General features: G+C 34.5%; 1 protein-coding gene and 1 long non-coding RNA gene across 5 annotated transcripts in view; both read left to right on the top strand.

Annotated features, from left to right (window-relative positions):
• LOC126830304 (transient receptor potential-gamma protein) overlaps positions 1 to 13,651 on the top strand; it is a 101,899-nt gene extending 88,248 nt beyond the window's left edge. For 3 of the 4 annotated variants that reach the window (XM_050560675.2, XM_056102696.1, XM_056102697.1), the window contains exons 8-12: positions 24 to 222; positions 862 to 1,056; positions 1,758 to 1,799; positions 3,213 to 3,402; positions 10,990 to 13,651. In XM_050560675.2, coding sequence (XP_050416632.2) covers positions 24 to 222; positions 862 to 1,056; positions 1,758 to 1,799; positions 3,213 to 3,402; positions 10,990 to 11,525 — 1,162 coding nt within the window. In that variant the 3' untranslated portion in view covers positions 11,526 to 13,651. Of the gene's footprint in view, positions 1 to 23; positions 223 to 861; positions 1,057 to 1,757; positions 1,800 to 3,212; positions 4,015 to 10,989 lie in introns of those variants that run through there. The other variant, XM_056102698.1, reaches the window with a different exon arrangement.
• A 3,076-nt stretch (positions 13,652 to 16,727) lies between these two features.
• On the top strand, positions 16,728 to 20,767 carry LOC126830309 (uncharacterized). Its single transcript, XR_007683792.1, has 5 exons — positions 16,728 to 16,880; positions 17,883 to 18,042; positions 18,507 to 18,643; positions 19,160 to 19,325; positions 20,255 to 20,767. It is a non-coding gene; the product is annotated as an uncharacterized LOC126830309 (long non-coding RNA).
• Positions 20,768 to 24,965: the final 4,198 nt, after the last annotated feature.

Raw genomic sequence — 24,965 nt, 5'->3', positions numbered from 1 at the left:
TTTTTTCTGTTTTTTTTTTGTAGTTTGTTTGAAATTCTACAGAGTCTGTATTGGTCTATATTTGGATTGGTTGATTTAGAACATGCCGAGTTAAAAGAGTTTAATCATCAATTTACAGAGTTAATTGGCAAATTGATGTTCGGCTCCTATTGTTTTATTGCCTTAATAGTTCTACTCAATATGTTAATTGCCATGATGAGTAACTCTTACCAGATTATATATGTAAGTAGAAATATCCAAAAGAAATGTAAATTGATGGGGTGGGGTGGGGGAGGGGCACATATATAAAAAATTATTCGAAACATGTTTTTTATGCAGTAAAATATATATGTCCTAAAAAAACAAGACAGTTAACAGAGATAATTGCACCTCAGCATCAATTGGAAAAGATGAAAATTAGCTCATGGCACTAGCTTTGAATGAAAAATGCATTAATTTTTTAATATCTCTAGAAGAAAATGTGTACAGCTCTTAATTTTCTAATGATTCATGGTGTACAACAGTTTGGTGAAGCCCGGGGCCAGTCCCTTGATTGTATGTCCCCAAGACTCAAGTATAGAACCTAGTACTCATTTAGAATTACAAAATTCTCATCAAACCTGCTTGTAATTTATTTGCATTGTTCAAACTAGCGAAACAAATAATTCCATAGAATTGCAAGAATTTATGATAATTACTTAGAGAGTTTTTGCCCTTGATTATGTCCCTGACCCTTTTCAAAGTGCAAATGATGTTATACTTTATGAAGATTTTTCCTTTTATTTACCTAAATATTATTGATGTGGTACTCGGACAACTTAGCTGCTGTGGGTATATGTTTCAGTGTCTGGCAACCTATATTTCTATTATGAATGATTTCAGAGTTCAGCGGATGAAGAGTGGAAATTTGCTCGTTCAAAACTGTGGATTAGTTATTTTGAAGACAGCGGAACATTACCCCCTCCGTTTAATATCATTCCTAGCCCCAAAACATTCTACTATATTTTATGCTGGTTTAAAGACAAACTTTGCTCTTGTTCAAAACGGCAAAAACATAATAGATGGCAGAGTATTAAGGTAGGCATATTTTTTATATAACTTTAACCAAAGTCACCAGATATCCATCAACAAGAATGTAAATTAAGAGAAAAGTATTGCTATAGATGGCTATAATGCCTGTCCTAAAATCTTTATATTGGCTCCCAGTTCACGCTCGCATTAACTTTCAAGTCCTGTGCCTCATATATAAGTGTCTACAAAGTCTGGAAGTCAATTATTTATCTGAACAACTACCACCATGTCAATATCCAGAACACTCTTGTGATTTTACAGTCAAAATTGGAACAATTTGTTAACAGAAGTTTTTAATTTAGTTGCTCCTTAATTGTGGAATGATTTATATCTGAAGATCTGAGACTGTGAAACTGTGACAACTTTCAAGTCAAAGTTGAAGACTCACTGAAACAGGAATTATAGAGGACTTAGACTTTCTACTCACTGTACATATGTATATAACTATTTTCTAATTGTACTTGAAGAATTGCTGCTGCAGCTTAATTTTATCAACAGCAATGCATCTTATCGGTGCATCTTGTTAAAATATTTAGTATTGATAAAACTAGGGGATCCTCAAGTCAAGTTTGTCTTGACCAGTTACAGGGAAGTAACTCTTTATTTCCTATCAGGGATCACACTAGTAATTTTCTCTCGACTTAAATACTAGTCTAAGTTTAGGTAGAACACTGCTTTTATTTCAATAATTGGCTTTTTATTTGTAGAAAATTGTGAAAAAAATTAATGAAAAAGAGATAAGATATCAGGTAAGAAGTTTATTTTCAACTTATAAATTCTAGGGGAGAGTGAAGTTGGTTTGAACTTCCTCCATATCTCAAAGGCTTATCTTTCTTTCTTTTCACTAATTAATTGATGGCAGAACTAATTGTATATATATGTTAAAATTTTAATATTGTTGACGTTGGTTGTTATGTGTCTTGTTATGAATTTTTGATTTCATTTTTAGAGGAGTGGGTGTAATTGTTTCAGCAATTTAACTAGTTAAATATTCATTCATGAGATTAATAATTAAACATGGCCTTTATTTTAGGAAAATGTAAACTTAAAATATTTCTGTAAATAATTTTCTCAGGATAAGTTGAGGCACCTTAAGATAGTTTTTAAGACAACTGGGCCTCCATAGACAGCTGTTCAGATTTTCCCCAAGTTCATGTCTGTGTTAAATGTTATTGTACAAAATGATTGTCAATTCTGGTTGTTTACATGAAAATGACAAGTTATGGTTGTCTTTATATTTTCATTTTGCTAAAATTTACCCATATGGTAGGCTATATGTTCTATGGATATTATATATGTTGGGGTAAATTTGGACAATTGTGTAGCTTCTGTAAAATCAATGTAACAGTGAACCAGTCAATAATATTATTATGTCTTGATCTTATCCACACATGTTAGCAAAGGCAGTAGGCCTAAACTATATAATTGCAAACCTGAAATAATTGGAATAAATGAAAAAGTTCTTGTTTCACAGCAAACAATCCAAAATGTTTCCGAAACCGTCCCTGCTCTACCCTATATATAGAATTCTAGTGGGTGTATTATTATGAGGACATAGGACTCACAATGAAGAATTATTAGAAAAGATGCCTTGACTGTTAGAATTGGGAAAAACCTAGATGGAAATGAAGCTGTCCAGTACATTTCTTTGTTCTTGCCATACACACATGTCATGGGGAGGACTGGATTTAGATTTTCTACGCCTCTATTGGCTTCTGTTACTGTAAGGTCCCTAGTATATTTACTATAAATATGTGTACAGTATATTAATTGAACATTTTTTAAAATAAATAATTTAGAGTAGCCTATATACAGGCTTGATTCAGCATTCACAAATGAAATAACTGTTCACTTAATCTTTGGAGGCCCTATAGCTGGCAGAGGCGGACGGCAGCCAGCCTTAAAAACCCATGCCTTATTCTGAACCTCACTATAGAAATAAAAATAAAATTATGTTGGTCTCAAAAGTATTGCCGCATTGCGTTAACAAGAAATAAAGCAGTTGTAAGAAATTTTCTTTATTTGTTTGTTTAATTAATGGAATCTGTGCTCTACTGTAGAGGTGGCTGATATTCAGTATGGACTGTTTTTATTTTGATATACATCTGTGATAAGAGAATGAAAGCATGGACTGTTATTATATTAATAAACATCTGTTTTAGGCTGTGATGAGAGACCTTATTAAAAGATACATCATGCAGAAACAGCGAAATCCTCAAAAGGGTGAAGGTGTCACCGAAGATGATATTAACGAACTCAAGCAAGATGTGTCATCTTTCCGTTACGAACTTCTGGAAATATTACGCAATAATGGCATGAAAACACCAAATCCTAATCAACCTAAACCCACAAGTAAGAAGATGCGTTATTGGAAATCGCTAGGCAACAGTAGAAATTTCAGTTTTGATTCTTTAAACAGTTCTGATTTGGAGCCGTAATTTTTAGTTTAGTATCTGTGATATATGTGTTTTTGTAGAAATATGTTTTTGTTTTATTTCACTCCTGTGCACTAGATATTAACTGACATTTGTTTCATTCTTAGTTGATCTGGATTCATTTTTCATCATTCTTTCATTTCTTTCTTATTGGGATTTCATAGAGGCTAAAACAGTCATATATCATACATGTATGTCAAAGAGGCTAAAACAAACATCTATCATACGTGTATGTGACAGAGGCTAAACCATACATCAATCATACATGTATGTCATGGAGGCTAAAACAGACAGCTATTATGTAAAGACTAAAGTTCCACCATAGCATTTTCAATCATATAATGAGAAAACTTGGAAGCCATGTTTTAGCCTAATCATGAGAGTCTGATACATATACACAAAGGCCAATTTGAAGATATTTATTTAAAAAATTTCATCCATGTAAATCTGTTCTTGAATCAGTTTAATGGTGAACTTTAAAACAAATTGATTTAGCATCCTTCATTTAATCAAAACAATGTATAGCCCATTTTGCAAATTTATTTACTTAAGCACTGATCCTAGTAGCTCATTTTTTTTTAATTTACTTAAAATTTGTAGTTCATTTATTTAAATATTGTAAATTATTTAATTAGATTTGTATCTCACATTTATTCATTTACTGTTGTAGCTCTTTACTATTATTTTGATCAGTTTCAATTTTTGATATCTTTTAATAGATTTTTTTATATTGCATTTTTTGTTGTTTGCATGTAGTGTATAAACATTTAAGTATTTACACCCTATAGCAGGAGTTCTCAACATTAATGGCATCACTGTACAATTTTAAATTAAAATTTTTTACTCTGCTCCCTTGCAGAGTGAATATTAAAAAATGAAAGTAACATCAAACATCTGGCAAACACATATGTTTATTTAGATATCACAAATGTGATCGCTAGTTCAAAGGAAATTTTGACTCATTTTTTATGGTCAATTGCAGTCTTTAATACTCAGAATCCCAAACTGCCCACCCATGATATTGCCTACGTTGAGAAACCCTATCCTGTAATATTAATGATTAATGATATCTTTCTACCGGTTCTTGTTATAGATCTCAATAATGTATTTTAACCTGTTTGTTAGAAAACTTGTGATATTAACACTTACATTGTATTTAGATGTTTTTTCTTAAATCTTGTATTTGTTTGTATATATGCTCATGGCTTTGTTCTCTTTTTTATCAATCTTCATGTTTCAATGGTTTAAAGGCATTGGCGATAGCCATTTACTCAAAATTGCCAAGAAGGAATTTCATAATTTCATTATTTATGCCCTGGTCCTATTTGCTAAATATACACACAAATTTGCACTAGTAGGCCTACAGCCTTTGCATGTTTTTAAGAGATTTGCATCGTGAATTTGTTCTTATGAGTGGTGAAAAAACTAGAGTTTAATGTTTCGTCAACACAATACTTCATTCATTTTGAGACTAACGAACACTAATGAGCCCCGCAGTCGCTACCCCAGACAAGATTGAACTAGGCTTGAAAAATTAAACCTGTGATCTGACTGCTCGACTATGCACCTCTTCCCCTCCCCTCCTCAAAATTTAAGATCATCTGAATGTACACATGAAAGAAATCTGATTAAAATACAGATCTAAATTGCATCTGTATTTTTATGCGATGACATCCAGGGGGATCTGAGGTGAGGGTAGGCCATGTCAGGAGACACATATGTAAACTGTGACTGAACTAACCTATATTACTTAACTTTTGTTTTGTTCTCTATTGCTCTATAAATGTCTCCCATAATTCATTGCACACCTTACTAAACGGACCATTTCATTAGTTAATCTCTTATATTATCAAACCGAGCACAGTTTATTTAAAAATCAGTCTATATCCTGCTGTCATCAAGACTAATACAATATGAACATTAAAAAATGCAACGAAATAGGATCTGTGTTTTTGTGCATCTTTGTTGGAGTCTTCTATATATTTAATGCATATCACCTGACATTATTTATATAAATGTGATTTTTCCCAGATATCACTTGAAACGACTTGGTACCAAAGATGTATAAATTGGTTATATATATATCATTTTAAACTCATAATATTTTGAATGACCGATTCAGGTTTTTGGAAGTGTCCAGTCCTTTTAGCATGCCCTTTGATCCTATGTGTAACTGTTACTCTAAGTATTTGTATATATATACTCAGTATTTATTCTAATAGTTAAGTATCTATTTATTCTAAGTATTTATATTTAGAAATTTGTAACAAAGAATCTGTACATATATATGTATATAATTGTATTTAAGTAGATAAAGTATACATACTTCTATGTTTATGGTAGACTTTATATAACAACATTTTTATGACATATTATGCTATTTCCTTTTTAGTCAACTCATTTTTAGCCTTGTCTTTCACATGCCAAAGAAAATATTTTACTTGTCAAAATTGATCTTGGCAGGTAAAAAATTGGCTTTCTGTATCAATTATTTACCTCTGACGCATTCAAGCACACTAGGCAATTTTTATCAAAATCAATTGAATTGACAAATTAACACTGGTTATTTCAACCGAATGTTTACTTTTTAAACATTTTGTTGTCAGTTGATCAGTAAAGATCTTACTAGTGAAAGTTATTAACCTATAATTAGTAATGATTACTCAGTTAAAATAGTTCCCAATTACATATACATGACATTATTCCCTAATTACATAGAGTTGTTTAGTAATTACAAGATTATATTTCCAAATGAATTGGTATATTTCATTTTTTAAATGGTATTATGTCTCAGTTACATGATACAATTTCTCAAATTAAATGGTATTATTTCTCAATTACATGGTATAATTTCTCAGTTACATGGTATTACTTTATTTCTCAGTTACATGGGTATTACTTTATTTCTCAGTTACATGGCATTATTTTATAATTAGTACACTAATTCATTGAATTGGTATCATTTCATTTGTTTAAGGTATTATATCTCAGTTACATGGTACAATTTCTCTAATTAAATGGCATCATTCCCCTATATCTAGAAGAAAAAGGGTGAGACCTTCCTTTTAATAATTTAAAAAGTTATAAATTGTGCCCAGTATTTTATACCTATTCTTTTTTATTATATCTACACATAGCAGATAGTGGAGTATATACGGGTCATTTGATATAATATTTATCATGTGATTTAATATCGACTGATTTATCATGTGATTTAATATCGACTGATTTATCATGTGATTTAATATCGACTGATTTATCATGTGACTTAATGTCGACTGATTTATCTTGTGATTTACTATCGACTGATTTATCATGTGATAAAGACGTATATTGAGAACACCAAATTTAATTGTGTCCATATACTAAAAGTGATTAGATAGAGTAGAATACCACAAAATAACCTGTATAGTCCCATTAACTACCTGCAAATAAACAGAATACTTTGGTTGATTTACAGAAGAAATTCGATTGGACCAATATATTTCCTTAAAGTTACAATTTCATATTTTTAAGTTATATTTTTAAAATGTATTAAAATAAAGCCCTAAAATAGATGGAATCTATAAACAGTCCTACCTTGTTAAAGAATGATCCTATTAATCCTATAATTCACTATTGCCAGTTGAGAAATTGGCAAAAATATCATTTTCAACTTCAAATTCAAACGTTTGAAGATAGCTATTCCATGGTGGGGAATAGGAAAATAAGGGAGGTAATTGTGTTATTATTTCCGGTGTGAAAATTTCTAAGTGTGAGAAAGATAACCTATGATCGTATAATAGTGAGTTGACAACCTATTGAGCAAAAGACATAGAAATATTTATGTTTTGACTTTCTTAGAAAATATGAAATTGTAACTTTAAAGTATTATAAACTACTGAAGTTTACTAAGTTCAAGATAATATCTGAGCTTTGATTTACAGGATTGTATTTGTATAGAAAAAGCATTGGATTTATAGAGAGATATCGAAATCATGAATACATCATAGCATTGAACATTTAAAAAGCTTTAATTTCATGGGAGTTAAATGATAAAAAAGGTGTTAAAACTCCCATTGGTTTATTTCTTCAATCTTTTTAGCATTATTCAATTTTATAAAGTCAGTTATTTGTAAAATATTTGAATTGTTAAAAATGTTATTTTGAATATTTATATATGTATCTAGGATATTTGTTTATGTCAAGTAGCGAAGTAATTTTTTGTGTTAATTTGACTGCGAACATGGATGAATTGGCTAACATGTATTTGGTCAAGACCTTGTGGGCTGGGACCACTGGTTAAAAACTGGCCCATTTGGCTGGCTAAAAATACCACCGAAAAACAATTAATGAGTAACGGGCCGCCCCGGTAGGTGAAGGATGAACAGATCAGTCTGTTGACAAATGTGTATATGATGTAAATATATCTTTATATACTGTAATTATTATGTATCCAATTTTAAGCCTTGACAAGATGTATAATTTATGATCCCTGGACAATTAAATCTCTATTTACAAAACAGAGCTGATTTCCAGGGTATATTAAGGTGTTTATATCATACTAATACTTGAAAGCAAATAGGGCTAACTTTGTACCTAAAAGGGGTTAATGTCTAAACTGAGGGTACAAAACAATATGATAATACCAGGCAATTAATTTATGAAACTAAAAGATTAGATGTCTTAACTAATTACAAGGGTGAGAAAATCATTGAAAAGTGTTAATAGTAATGCTATGTGTGAAATCAGTGTGTGGAAGTTTGCTTTTTCTGAAACCATTCATCATGAATTACAAAATTATCTGCGATAGATGCTATGTAGAACTGACCAACAATTTTTATTCGAGATCATAAAACATTCTGGTTGATGTTTGCTACTGATGTTAATTCCTGCACCTTTCAACCATTTTCTCACTCTTGTTAGTTAACGCATATGGAGAGTTTTGACACCAAGTTATCTGTTTCAGTTATTCTTGTAATATCCATGTTTGTAAATTTTTACCTTTACAAATTTACACCTCATTCAATTCCTGATGTGCGTGTAGATGTTACTCTTCCTATAACGGTACTGTAAAGGCAAGCTGTCCGCCATATCTCCTTAGATGGAAGCAGGATTCCTGGTCTGAGTTAATGTACATATAGTTTAATTGTTAAAGAAGTTGTTGATGTTGGGGTGCTCAAGGAACCTCAGATATCCCATTAAATTGTAAATATGAATGTTAATTCTGATAGTATTGATATTTGATTCATTTTCCTATAATTATATTACTTGTATAATTTTTAAAATATGTGCTCTTAAAAATGTCTTTCCATTAACGTTCTAGAAGAGAGAATAGAAAAAAATAGCTTTATCCAGAACAAATGGCTTTATTGAGAACAAATAGCTTTAATCAGAACAAATAACTAATATTATGTATATGAAAATAATAAAAACCAGACTTAGTTTGATCTGTAATTTTACATTTTGTTATTTTAAGCAGGGCTTTCACCTCAAAATTTTGCCATTTAGTCAATTTTTGATGTATTTTGGTGATCTCAGATTAGCAAGATATTTTTCCAAACAATATAACAATTTTCAGCGTTATCTTATTTGTTTTATGTGTTTTTACTCATAAGAACTATAATTTTAACTTTATTTATTGTGTTTTAAGGTTAAATTTATAATGCATTTTAAATTGACCCACTGATAACTTCTCAAGTGGTCAGTTTTACTGGTAAGTCAAAACTGGCAAATTGTAAGTGCCTCTTTTGACAAAATTACACTTTTAGTATTAAATTAATGTATTAATTTACGAAAAATAGTTAAGTTGACATAATTACACCTTTTGTTAATTAGTATTTAATTGATTTAAATAAAATAGTTATTTTGCTTGAAAACCTCTGTCCAGAAATAAAACAGTTATAAAGTGTTTTTGTATGGTGTAATTGTAACAGATTTTTGTTGTTTCTTTCTAAAGGACATTAAATTGATATATAAACTCTAGTTTTAATCCATTTATTGAATAGTAAAACTTTCATCAAAACAATCTGATGCCGTATCCTTTGGCTGATTTCATATTTCTAGAGTGAGGCAATAACCCAGATTAAAAAATGTGCCATACAGTAAATTCACATCAAGCTCCTGTTAGTCTTTGGAACATTTGATTTGAAAAACCAGAACTCCATATGTCGCATTGCAAAATGAGAAAAAAGTATTTGAAAAGTATTAATGCCATTAATTCATGGCCATCAATTTCTGTTTTAGAATGTCAGCCACCTATGGAAAAATGATAATTACCCTTCTGAATTTGATAATTGTATAGTACATATTTATTGTATACTTACATACACTAGTACTTCAGTCTATGTACAACTTGGTCCTAATAACTTTATGATAGTTGCACAGAGGTTAAAAAAGGGAATATATTATCACTCTGAGGAACACCAGCCTTACAGAAGATATTTTTGCAGGTCATGGTCCGATCCTGTTAACTAGAAATCATTGAATTCAGAAATACCATTTCAACAGAACCATGAGAGATGACCAAACTTCTTACGTTATGTTAATGTTATATTAATAAATACATAGTATAACATGTGATATATAATTTAGAAGTATAAATGATTGTAAGAAAAACTATTTGTACTATTGGTGACTGAAAAATCCTATTGTTATCTTGGTATATTCTGATTATGAATGTTTACCTTTCTCCTGGCACTGACTATTTTGTTATTTTATATATTCTATGGTGTTCATCCATATGGTATGTTCTAGCACATTATTTGACCAGTTTTCCTTGGAAGCAATCACATGGCTTGTTTATGGACGTGTGTAACTTTATGGTATCATCTTCCTGTTTTTATTAAGGTTAGAAGTTCTGTGGGAACTGCTTTGGGTTCTGGTATCACATCATTAGCATCTTCTTGTTATAGATATCTTTTATTTCTTTGATATGATATATAATGTTATTATATTCTGGAGACAACTTTGTCCCTTAGGCATCTTTATTACTTTGGTTACCACAAGCTGTGAATGCAATGTTGTTGAAGTTCATCTTAACAAAGATTTGAAATGGCCTTGGTGGGTACAAGAAATAGTGGACACATCACTGGATTCCATTGCTCTGAAATTCGGATATGCCATTCCTTACAAAGGAACTGGAAATGATTTTTTAGCGGTGGTTATAATGTGATACCAAAACTCCTGTGTGAATATTCAAAGCTTGGTGTTGTGATTCCAATTAATAAATCCTTAAATGTTGCAATATTGTAGGTGTTTTAGATGTTCACATTTTTATAATCACATTTTTATATTATATTATATAAATATTGTACTGAGTAGATAAGGCTGCATGGTTTTTTTTATTGCACATTGCTTATATTGCTAGTAGATTGTAGTATTTTCTAGTAGATCATCTAGTATCTTGAAGAATCTTGGATTTTCCCCCGTCTCTTGTAGGGTCCTTTTGGTCTTTGTCAACCCCACAAAAATATTGATCTTGAGGTTCCGATGTTCAGAAATATCTTATATTTTATTTTTTCAGATCGAAGGCGGTTGTCCAAAAAAAGATCGGCAATGACTTTGGATAGAATGAAACGTTCTCTGTCCATGGAACCTCTTGCTGAACTAGCAGGTGAAGCAAAACCAAAATCTTGGAAAACAGAATCTTTAAAAGAAGAGAAGAAAACTAAACCGGATTCCTTCTCAATTAAAGCAACTGTAAATCACATGCACGCAAGGTCGCTGAGTGAAATTTCCAGCACTGCAAATATCCCGGCAACGATTCCGGAAGAAATAGAACGAATACGGCGCGAATCCTTACAATTAGCTAAGGAAAATGGTGATATCATCAGCTTGGTAATCAAAAACGAACCCGACACGGTTGTTGATAAAACTATGCCTCAAAAGAAAGACGAGGGACTGGGTGAATCTTTCGACGGAATGCCAGAACTAGTGGAGAATACTGCCACACCGCGGACAGAAAAAAACCCCGAGGTTGTGAAATCCTCGGCTGAAGCATCGATATCCGCACAGGTAGCAGAGCATATACAAGAATGTAAACGCGTTACATTCATGTAAATACCTAGGTGGGGCCATGGATAGACCAAATGATACGGTGTTTTAGCAAATAAGGTATTATAGGTATTATATGCTTTTAAATTAAAAAGAAAACACTGATTTTCATTTAATAATTAACCTAAAAATGTGAATGAAATGGAATCTATACATACTGTATGTTTCTGTAGATGAATCTTTGGATAATTATAAAGTAAAGAGTTCACTATACAACTGAAAGTGTTCGAAGCTTTACAACTATTTTTATCTCCTTGGAACACAACAGATGATCTGAACATTTCATCTGGTCCTGTTGACTATTAACACAGTCCTCTGTTGTTTGATACGATTTTTGCCTCCTTTCCTGGTCACAGTTACTGGATTATATTCACTAAGCATGGATACGCTTGGAACTATTTTTCATATAGATGCGTTCAATTCGTGTTTTTAGTGAAAGGATCTGGAAGTGTCGGGTGTCAGTTCTTTCTATAATTTGTTGCTCAATAGTGTGTGTTGTGTACTCGAGTGCTTGGAAATGTACAAACGTAAGTTGGACCTTTCGAAATGTTAATTACAATACGACATTTGTTATCCTAGATAATGCCTTTGTTGGTAAAAATCTCCTTCGTACGGAAGTGTATGTGTTATGGATATCTGAAATGGTGCCATTCTTGAATATATACAGAGCACATGCATATTAGTACACTATAAAGAGTGTTTAGTGTTAGCTAGAGTCAAAGGGTTAAACCCTCTTCAGAAGGAAGTGTAGTTTTAATGATTTTGAAAACCTTAATTTAAAGGACAAAACAAAGTTGATATTATGGGATGTATAATTATTAATATATTTTTGTTCTGTTATTTAAAGTGGTTTTGATGTTAACAGCGTTATTTGTATTCGCATATGCTTCTTTTCGATTAGTTCTCATTGTGTTGGAACCTGAATGAATGTGATTCGTTAAAACCTGTACATAAACTTTTAAAGTGACCTTTCCACGAATTTCAATGTTTATTCTTTGCTTAACTGTCAAAACCTAATTTCTTATAGCTTTACTTTTAGCATTTTTTCTCGAATTCTTGGTGCCAAATATATTGGGAGTCAATTTCTTTGTATTATATAGTGTTTCATTATGAACCTTTGTACCTTGTGCTCGGCATAGTACCTCAGTCTGTGATGGTTTTGTTTAAATATGCCGTCTTCATTAGCCCAGTATAGGAGCAGAACAGTAGGACGTTAAACCCCATTTCATTTCATTTCATGCTTAAATATGAATATATTGTTACGTGGCAAGGAGTAGGGTCGCCTATCCAAGCTCGTGGGTCTTCTCCGGGTTCTCCGGTTTCCTCCCACTGCTAAAGACCCCTAAGCGCAAGCGAATTATTGGAATAAAATTGAACCATATGTTAGTCCCGAAATGACCTAGTTTGTGTCAAGTGGACGTTAAATCCCCTCTATCTCTCTCTCTCTCTCTCTCTCTCTCTCTCTCTGTGTGTTAGTATTTATATATTGTAGATTAAACAGCAATTAAGCTATTGATCAATTGGACCTGTAACATTGGGCTCAATTATGTGGCTGCTTAGATGAACCTGACAGTATTATCACTTTAAGAAGTAGATTGCGACTGAGAAGTCGTGGTTGGTTGGAGGGTGGGGGGAGTCTGGCAAAGATGACAGAAAGGAATATAGCGAAGACAGCAGCTTGGAGTTTGATCTTACTGGGGGTCGAACCGCATGCGCTTTAGGCCACCAGGTATGGCAATGAAGAAATTTGCCCGGTTTAGATTCCCAGCTTGTGCGTGGTGACGACACTGCTGAAGACCAATACGCGCAAGCGAATTATTGAAAAATAATTGAACCATATGTTAGACCCGAATGGCCTAGTTTGGTTTGAGTGGACGCTATACCCCATTGCTCTCTCACTAACCAGGGAGTCCCGTGTTCGATGCCTATGTAGAACGTTAAACCCCATTTCATTTCATTTCTCTCATCACATCAGTATCTATAATACGCTAATTAAAACTTAAAATGGTGTGGGATCTGTGCATGCAGTCATAAAAACTAAAATATATATATATAAATATGTATTTAAATCAGATTTGTTATTGTAGATTTATTTATTTGGCTAGATATTCTCCCGAATTTCTTGCATATATACCATTATTGTTATTGTTGATGAAATAAAATAGTGAAAACAAAATGTAGTCTTTATCTTATAACTACCCCCTAGCACCACGAGCACTGGAACAAAATGCCACACACACACATACTTTTCTTAAAATCCTTCAATATGCCTGTTTGCAGGAATAATTGTTCCAACCGCTAACAAGCTTTGTTCTAGTTCGACTTGAACTGAGCCATACAGTAACCTATAACTCTGAATGGCGGTCCTTCCAGGGCGACATTTTGTGGGGATGGGGGGCAGTTGGTCTACTGCATCGGGACAGTAGAAGGATGTAAGGATACTTGTAAAATGCGAAATCTCTATAAATAATACCGAATCATACCCTGCGCCCATAGCTACGAGTACGTGGCTAAAAAAACGTTGAGATATACTGATGTGTTTGATTTTGGCTACGATTGGATGCCTTTAGTTCCAAGAGAGTGGCAAACTCAGTTTCTTTATATATTAATGCACGTAACATCTAAAAAATAAAATAATTTTATACCATTATGACCAATTAAAATTACAGAGGCCAATGTAGTGGCACAACTATCGCCAAACTCCAAAATTAATATTCGCGTTTAAATTAATGAAGCGGTGTTTTTATCCGACATACTCCGTCATGCTTCTCCCGTTTAAAAATGGAGTTCTTAGCAACTGCGTCACGTCTCGATTTTAAATACGATGATTTATACCCGTTTAAGGTAGGATTAATGCTTAATTGTAATTGGATGTGACAGAAATATTATAAATAACAATAATCAATCTTTGTTTTGATGAAAAATATTGTCAATGTTGCTTACTGAGGTCCGATGCGATTAGCGTTGGGCTTTGCTACGTGGAACTACATGTATTTATATAGGACCATATCTCATTTTCAAACACGGAGTACGGAGGGTTGAGAGATGAGGTTATCTACCTGCGCCCAGTGCTTCTGCCCCTGTACCATAACTGGCTCTTCTGGCAAGTGAGCTAAGAAGCATCCGTCTGCTACATCACCCTCGCTGGAAGCGGACGTTAACCCCCACTAACGAACGAACGAAGTATTATGCCCATAATCACCATTATTATTATATAGTTACACATTGTACACTACAAGTCTATGAACGTCGGTATTGATATAAGGGAGGTAACTCTGACTCCCTCCCCATTACATTCCCGCAGAAACATTTGATGTAAAAAAAACAACAAAAAAAACCTAAATATTACAGAACAGAGCGAGATTAAATAGTTTACTTTGCTATTTACCACTCGCTTATCTTAAGAGCAAATTTGTGTGTTTAAGTTTGAAAACACTGCAAAATGAAACATTTAATTGGATTTAGCTCCGTCGAAACATTTCACACTAGAAACTTCTCAAAGTAGGCCTAATAGGCTACTAATATATGACGACATTGAACAGTCCATACATCGAAATGACATTCAGTGTACAAGACTAATTTCATACGTGATGAGTTTTCTCAAGACGAATACTAAACATTCCATATCAAAATAAGACACAATAAACCTGGCGAATTTCGCACTTCTTGGGTATTCTCAGACGAGTACGAAAAATAAGATAGGTTCCAGGTAATCGTCCATTTGATTGTCTTATCTTGAACGCTATGGTGCGCCTATATAACATCTATATGTTATTGAATGAGATTCTTTACATCATATCTTTTATATACTTTATAATATAGTGGGCCCCCTTTTTGTTGTTCCTTTTTCGGCTGCCCCATTCGAGTATATAATTGGTGAAACCGGGATCCTTTTTCGGCTGTCCCATTCGAGTATATAATTGGTGAAACCGGGATTGTACTTATTCCCAAGAATCTACCGAACCGGTGACAAACAAGCTCTTTTCGAATTGGCCCTGGACAGAGGATCTGTCAAGGAACAGCCTTTAGTCCTTCAGTTGGGACAAACAACGTGTTTGAAATCGAAATAAGAGCAGACCGCTGCGCCGGTATCGGGAAAAAAATCCCTCATACAACACTAATCGATGTATACCGGTCTTAAGCAATATCCCGTTTGGTACAGATATATTACATCCATTTTAGTTCATTACAGTTATTACAGGTCCGGTTCGGGTTTTATCTCTTCTCAGACGTAATTTACTGGTATTTCAATTTCTCTTTCTGTTGTTTAAAACTAGATGTATTATTTCACAGTGTTTTGTTTTGGTTAGTAAAACTTTTTGTCATTCTTAAAGCAAAGTCAACAAGTGTTTTAGTCTGTGGGTAAAGTGATATGACACGTTTTGTTTACTGTTGAACTGGTATTGTTTTTGGTAAGCGAGGAATATAACCCACACATCGTGGTCTGAACATCTTTACACTTTCTTATTTAATCGCCTTAAATAACTGTTTCTATGTACACTTCAAGCTCATTTTAAGTACACCGTGATTCTTTTTTGTCAAATAAAACTATATATAGGCCCACCATGCATATTTCTTTTATATATATTTAACTGGATTCATAATATTTGAAATAGAATGAAATGAAATGGAGATAAACTTCTTATTGTTATGCACCGACCGGGAAAATGAAGATGGACTTGCAATGTGCTTTGATGGCGATTGGACAATGCCAACGGCGCTGCGATATGGACTTGTGGTATAATCAAAGGAGGCTAATCATTGTCTTATGTTTGTATGTTTATAAGATGATATTTTAGTAATCTAGAAGGCATATCACCTTGACCTAGATGTTCTTAGGTACAAATGAATCTTTCTTCAGGGGAAGACTGGCATTCTAAGCCTGAAATCGATGACGTCGAATTAGATTAATTGCACATTATAACCATTCATATTAGGTTCGTTTGAAGTTCAATCCGGGTCTTAATAACAAAACTAAACAAAATCCCAGTCAGACTGTTATCTTCATCATTGAACATCTTCACAAAAATGAAAATACGATTTATAAACACATATATCTTTAACAATAGACAGTATATACATACAGTTCAACTAATCCTAAACCATCACACCGACTACCTTGTTACATTCGACAAAAACACGTCACATATTTCTAACGATCAACCCCAGAAAGGCACGACAACGTACCATAACTCTCAAAATAAACTCCTTGACGAGGCATCCTGTGGTTGGCCCACAAGATCATATTAGTTTCATTACGTATCGCCTTTTAACTTTAGTTTTAGTTAAAGTTTGTAGGTTAAAGATTGTAGTTGTCACAAGGATTCGCCACCATGAAAGCGTTAACTATTTTAATAGCAGGTAATTTTTGATTTTGATATCTTTAGTAATGTTTTTTAACTAAATTTTCAACCAATTTAAATACCACAGATTACTGTTGATTGATCTAATATCTATATTGTCGCCATTTTGTTATACGGTATTCAGACTCCTTTCAATACCTAAATAATAGAAAGTGAACATTAGCCATGGCAATTTTTAAGGTATTCCTCTCAATCAAAAAAATAAAATAAATCAATAAGTATGAAAGAAAACTTGCGTAAAGTGTCATTTTAATTTCGTTTCGGAATGGACTGGGGCCTTTAAAATTGGATCGGATTAGAAGTAAATGTATTGAAACGTGTTTTGTTCATTTTGTTCACCTCTTATTGGAATATCTATAATTGGTAAAACACCAATAATTCTAATATTATTTATCTATAAATAGTTAGCCAGTGAGTATGGCGGCATGGCCAACTAACCAATTCGTCCGAAGTCCGATCCCGGTTATGTCGAGAAGGTTCCTCGTGATTTTCTGGCCTAGTTTCTCCTTGTCTGTGGGACAGAAAGGAAAAGCTTCTAGTTGTCTGAATGGCACGAAAACCCGAGGTCCTGAGTATACCATTGGCAGTTCATAAAAGATCCCCCGAATTAATAGTAGACTGCAGCCCGGTTATTCCCATAGCACACTAGGGGTTGAGTGGCCGAGTGGTTTAAGGAGTGTGCTTTAGATCATTAGTTCTGTCATGGAGTTGAGTAGTGTGGTTTCGATTCCCCGCTGTTACGTGACAAGGCGTAGGGTCGCCTGTCCAACCTCGTGTTTTTGCTTTCCAGGTCCTGTTTCCTCCTACTGCGCGCAAGCGAATTATTAAAACAAAATTGAACCATATGGTAGTCTCGAAATTACCTTGTTTATCTCTCTCTCTCCATAGCACTCTGCAGGGCATATGCTCGTCATCATTAGCCCGGTCATTGTATTCTTTAAATACTTTATTATTGACCGTTTTTTTATTATTATTATTATTTAAATTTGACGTATTTCAGCTGTGCTATCAGCAACGGTAACAACAGCCCAGACAAGTGGTTGGTCTGGCATAGCTAGCTGTGTAATTATAATAGCTAATGATAGTAGTATAATACCACTGCCAACAGATACACCTATGTCACAGAATTATACTCTACAAGCATTTAAAGCTGTCTGCAAGTAAGTCGTATCACTGTATCAATAGGAATTCAGTGTAACCAGAGAGAGAGAAAGAGAGAGAGAGAGAAAAGGTGGTGGGGGGGGGGTATAGGAATGTGCTACGTTTTGGCCACCGATGCTTTTAACCTTATTTCAACCCTAACCAGTTGGCTCTTACGGGAAAGTTAGCACCTATTTTTAACAGTATGGTTGAAACACCGATCTTTGTCTGCGATATCACCCTTGGTGGAAGCGGATGCTAACCGCCCACTAACGAACGAACGTCGATCGCATGCTCAAAACTCAAATTTGTCAAATACATATAATTGGGGACAGTTTTCTAGGATTAGGATAGTTGCGTCTTCGTCTCATGGTTTAGTTTTCTGAAAGTTCGCAAATTTTGCGACTCGATACATTTATTTCGGAAATATAGCTTTAAATATTCATTTTTTGATAACATGTATAGGATATTATTGTTTTTCCAGCAACAAAGATTCTTTTATTGACTGTGTTGATAAAAGCTTAAGTTCTGAGAAAGATGCTACCATATCTTTATTTAAACCACTATTTGACGTAACAACAGTGACTGATGCTTATACTGGATTATGTAACAGCATAACTGGTAGGTCAATATATATGTTATACCTCAGAAATATAACTTCCGCTTTTTTATATTAAGTCTCAGAAATCTAACTTACGCTTTTTGATATGTATATCCCTTAGAAACGTAACTTCCACATTTTGAATTTAATTCGAATTCTGACAATCATGTAATATATTCAGTTCGAAATATATTACAGCTCGAGTCGGAGAAATCATTCATAAATCTCATTAGAATTCTGAAAATGGTGTAATAGATGCAGATATCATGCTTCAGTTTAATTTGAATTCTGAAAATCATGAAAATTTTCATAGTTCGAGTAAAAGATGTTATTCTTAAATTTAATTCGAATTTTGAAAATTCGGTCGATTCAATATACGAGAAAGCGTAATTTGCCGATTTCGAATTCGGGCGTTTGACGAGAAAACATTTGGCTGTGATTCCATTCATGATTTGTAACAAAACCGGAACTTGGCTGGAAGACTAATTAAACTAATACAAGTCATTGTTTTGATGATTTTTTTTTTATCTCTCTAGATGTTGAAAATGAGGATAATTTAAGTTGTTTAACTAACACCACTGCCTTGATGCCTTGTTATGCCCAGTTTAACAGTTATTTTGAATATCTGTCTGTATTTATGAGACTTGGTTCTGGTGAAGATAAGATGGTTTCCGATGCCGCCACAAGATCATTTATCTGCACGTAAGTTATTTAACTGGTTCTGCAGCTTTTTAGTACATTATACTGTTGAATGAACACCCGGACGCAGGGAAGGATTAATAGAGCCTTTTGGCAAACGTAAATTCCTGGTCCGGATCGCGTATCCTTATCATCAATGTGTGTGTATTTGCCATACGTGATACGGCACAGGGTACGACAGCACGTATCGAGCAGCTTTAATACAGAAAAGGTCCGTATAACATCGTTGTCTTTTTACCGTCTTTTTTGCTACTTTTAGACCCTGAAATGTTGTGGTATATTGTTTTTATGAATCTATGTGTATCGCAGAACACGAAGGTTATATTTGATGTGATTTTAACCATGATAAAGACAGGAAATTATTTTTGATGAGTTTTTCTGGGAATGTTCATATTTTTTCCTGTCCATCTGTCTGCATGCTGGTTAAATTTAGGGAGGTCAGACCTTGCACATCTGTAAATGACGTGATTCTATGGTAGAGGGGTATAAACTTTCTGAAACCAAACATTGCTGTCGAGTCGAAGTTGAAGATTTTGTAATAAGATTCGACATTTAATTTTTGTTAATAAACACGTCATATAAATCTGAACTATAACGCGACCGAGTTAGTACAGTTACCTCAAATATCAAAACTATGGGCAGTTGGCCAATTGCTCCTGAATATGGGTTTAAGTCGATATAGGGATGAAAACGGACACGTCATAATTTGACAGGGGCAGCTAACGTGTGAGGTTTAACGCGTGGTCTTTCAAATGTAAGGTCTGTCATTGAGTGAAATGTCGTGGTTTCGATCCCAGGCTTGTGACATGGAATAGGTTCGCCTGCCGAAACTTGTTGATTTTCTCCAGTTTCCTGTCACTCTGTTTAATAAATGTTGATATAAGCCCCCCCCCCCTCAATCTACAATCTACATATCACTTATTACTTTATAGGTTGGCAAAGAGACGTATTGAATGTGAGGTGAGCGTACTGAAACAATGCAGTGTAAAAATGAGTGACGTCATGGGAACCTTTTATGAGAGAAGTTTACCAGCTGCCTGTAGAGATAGTGATGACCAGGGCAAAATGATGCCAACTCCAACTATGTAATAACAGAGTTACCTAACTTAGTTATACGTGTATCATAAATCGTGACGTCATAATGTATTATATCTGTTAAATTCAATTCATCAGACGTAAATGTAATTCTGTTTTATAAGTTGAATATTAATTTAAGGGTGTTCAGTAGTGCAGTTAGTTTCGGAGATATAATTAACTTGCAAATAATGGCTTCCCGACGTTTTCTGAACACTCGCTTTCGAATATTTCGACGATTTAAATCGATTGGCTGAAACGCATTGAGTATTCCGAATGATAAATGTATATATTAGTCTGTAGCCTTAATTTATGTCATTAATATTTAATTATATTAATATCAAGTTGAATAAAATTTCAATGCATTTGTAGTTTTAGTCAATAATCAACTGATTTCTATTGAGACTTTCAATGTTTTACAAATAGACAGTGCTTTTTGATCAAACTGGACTAATGAAGACGGGTATACGCAGTGTTCTATGAGGGAAATTTGCCCGGACAGCGGCGTTCCCGCCTACTCTTCGTCGAATGCCGGTTGTCATCACGGTTCATTTACGTGGCCGCCAAATTGTTTTTACGGGCCTTCGGTTTTTGGTCCTATCCGAACGAGTAGGTGCATTGTATTTGATCAGCCCTCTGTGTCGCAGCACTGACAAAAGACAACCAAGGAACATTATTTGTTAAGATCGAACCAGCGACCTTTAGATTAGTAAACTTGTGCCATACACACCATGCCTTCCATTAGTCTTGATACTGAAATAGACAGTGATTGATTGCCTGGTCAATATGTAGTCCAGAAAACCGAAGATTGCTAGAATATAACACGTCAACGCTCTGGGTTATCGCTATACTTATCTTTACTGGAGGGGATTGGGTGGTCTAGCGCGTTTTTGAACATAAGGTCTGTAATTGAGTCAAATGGTGTGATATGTGGATGGCGTTGTCAGTTGGGAATGCCATTTCTATACAAAACAATCATCTATTTTGAATTCTGGGTTAGGGTTACCTACCTCTATTGCTATCACTTACCATTGTGGTGTACAACACGGCATGTGTTTTTATCCGACCTTGCCGACTCACCGTTCTCCCGCCCCACCCTCCCCCACTCTCCTGAAAATATATGGCACTGGATTCGCTTTGTACCAGAATGTTTCTGATTCGTGTCTCGGGGTGGAGGTGGCGTTATGGAAAGTGTGCCTGGTCGTTGAGGGTGTATTGGAAAAATCAAAGCCCGTGTATAAAGTTGTTGTGCATGTAAAAGATTTGGGAGATGGAATTCCAGGACGAAAAACCGAAGCCCCATAAAAACAAAAATGATCAAAATCTTGCTTTGAAGAAACGCCAAGTTTTGAATAAAAAGCTGTCTTCTACGCAAAAATAGCTTTCTAAAAATTACTGAATCTTTTTGATATGGAACAAAAATAAAAAGGTCGATTTCGATATCTGCCATGGTTAAAAATTCCATGCCTGAAGATAAAGCCAGTATTCAAATGGCAATATGTCGCACCAGTAAAACCAAAATTGATACTAATATTAGTAAACAAGACGAATCAATCCAAATAACACGTCAGATCAAACCAATTCAGCAAATTAGAGGGGTTTAGCTCCTTTAAGTCAATATCGTTAAGTGCGTTCAGTACACACGGGCGATTTTTTTCGTTTGTTCAAACAACGAGCTGTCGAAATCACGGAGATGTGTGTTCACGTACACGCAAATAACTTCATGCGACGGTTCATGGATTGTTGCCGGTAATTACGCGTTGCCACATATTATATACATAACGATAATATACGATTTCAAAGCGGGACGAACAAAGTGCCGCTGGCGATAATTCAAAATGAAATGAGGTTTAACGTCGTAGTGTTCTACACCGACTGGGCTAATGAAGACGGGCGTACAACATGAACTGTTCGAACTACATCTGTTAAAGATCCATTAACATACTCCACATAATGTACACGGGATCTCCAAACGACCAGACACTGCCCTTGCCAGGCCCTCCGTCCTGCACCACTAACGAGGGGAAACCATATGGAAAATCCCAACACCTGGATTAAACACCAGGCCCCCTAGTTCGTGAGCCAGCGTCATACCCACTGAGCCACGCAACAATTCCAGCAATATCCTTTGACGTTGTATTAATGAGCACGAGGGCGATTTTTTTTCCAGCAATATGGGGCATTTAAAAATCAGTTACAAATCGTTTAAGACGTCAGCCTGTGTGCGCTAGTCTTTCCACTGTTTTCGTAAACACGAAATGAAATGTGGTTTTATGGCACGTCAGCACCCACCGGGCTATATTGCGCCAAACATATGGTGATTTATGCGAGACAAGTTAAATAAATATCACAGAAAAAGTATTATATGCATAAATAAAAACAATATCACAGTAAATAAAATTAAAAATGAAATAAACCTTTTATGCATATTAATATATAAAATACAAAAATGAAATGATAAATATACAATTAAAATTTATGATAAAAACATGTCTTTTTTAAAAAGTCTAGTATGTTACAATATAAACCCGGTTGGTTTTCGTAAACACGTTATAGGGATATAGGTAATAACAGTGTTAGTATGTGTACTTTATGGCACGGGAAAAGTATGATTGCAATATATGTTTTTTAATACCGGTATCTATTGTAAAGTACGTCCCCTAATATTAAGTTAACGGACTGTCTAGAGATTTATATTAACTATATATAATAAGATAGTATTGTATACCTGCTGTAAGTAACACATGTCCAGTTTCTAAACATAGAATAATATAATGTGTTGTTGACACTGTAATACAATGGGGTTTACCTGAACAACTCTTCTTGGTGATCAGATCATTCAAAAACAATCACTTAAGCTATACGTAAACAACATGGTGTGTCGTTGAGAGGGGGTCTCGGGTGGGAGACTGTGGGTTTCCATCACGATGTTGACAAGAAAGTATCATCTAATCTTTCGGATGGGACTAAAAACCGGGGTATTTAAAAGTCTTGATGGTTGAAAATTGAAATAATCGTAGGACGTAGCGCCGCTGTCTGGGCAGAACTTCCCTCCTAGTACACGGTGCGCCTTAGGCACGTCGTCTTCATCTCGGTTGAATCAGAAAAGTAAAACGCTAAACCTGCAATTTTATGTCATTTCCATTACATTCGTATTATCGCCAGTATCATAGAAACACGTCACACAATGTACACAAAATGTGCTGTAAGATTAACCGATGCCCAAGCCAATTTTTAACCCTCATAGACCATAAGCCTCGCAGATTACCTGTTTCAAGGATAATATTCATACAAAAACTAATAACTCAGTTGATCGAATGCCGGTGAGCTTTTTCTTCTGTCTGCGATATTACCCTAGGTAGAAGTTATCATTTACACTCTAGTCATCAATACCACCACCGAACCCTCGGAGGAAGCGGGCGTTAAGCCCCAAGAACGAATGAACACTCATCGATAATTCTTGAACTACGATGAAATTCGACAAACTGAAGAAAATGATTGCACAGGTGGTACGACGCCTATTTATTTCTATTTTATTGGAGTTTTTTTGTTTTTGTTTTTTTTTATAAATATTTTTTTGTGTGATTTTAATTATCGACTGTTTGACTAAAAGAAACGTTTGATTATTGGGTCGTCGTCCTTCAACTCAATCAACTCGGTAGTATTATCATCAAGTTGCTTTGGGTATGTATTGAACTTAGATATGGCCAAATAAATAATTGAACCTTAAGAAAAAGTTATATGTACGAATATTAGAGGATATATGATTTCTCAATGTTTACTTAGTGATATCACGCTACATTCTCATTACTACTTATCGTACAATAGACAACCAACTATTATATATAGATATATACCCACTTTACATGTAAACAAGTATCATATCCATTAATTGGACTCTCGATATTATAATATAATAAAAAATATTATGGTAGAAATCGACAGATAAGGTAAAATTCTCCTTAAATTAAATCTAATAGTCTCCAGGAACTACCTTTCCCTGTAGTGCTAGCAACATCAGGGGTCTAATCCACAATCGTCATCTGGATTTTCCGGCGTGGTTTCCTCTTGTCAGCAGTGGTGACAAGTCGTTCGGATGGGACCAAAAATTGAGATCCCGTGTACACATTGGCGTGCACGTAAAAAATCCCTTGGCAGTTGAAATTCGATATAAGATTAGGCCGTAGCACCGCTGTCCGGGCGAAATTTCCCGCATAGCACACTGTATGGCGTATGACCGTCTTTGTTAAGTCTTTGTTAACCTAGTTGGAGCAGAACAGCAGGACGTTAAACCCCATTTCATTTCATTTCTTATTCACAATCGCGTTCTCTTCTTCTTCTTGTTGTGAGCGAAATGAATCGTCCATGGCTGGAATCGGCCGTTCGTGACCGCAATTTACTTCACTGGAACTTGTGGAACCAAGAATTAGATCCATACACTTTGTAATCTCTTCTTGGTGCGACGTTCTTTAAAAGAAAGCACAGGGATCCGCCGATTCGAGTACGAACGAGTACTTGATATAACGTCATAATTCCAAGATGGCTGCGATGACGTCATTGGCAGCTCCT

Source organism: Patella vulgata, chromosome 8, assembly GCF_932274485.2.
Source record: "Patella vulgata chromosome 8, xgPatVulg1.2, whole genome shotgun sequence".
In the NCBI taxonomy this organism is placed as follows: Eukaryota; Metazoa; Mollusca; class Gastropoda; family Patellidae; genus Patella; species Patella vulgata.
This window is presented reverse-complemented; position numbering and strand designations above follow the sequence as displayed.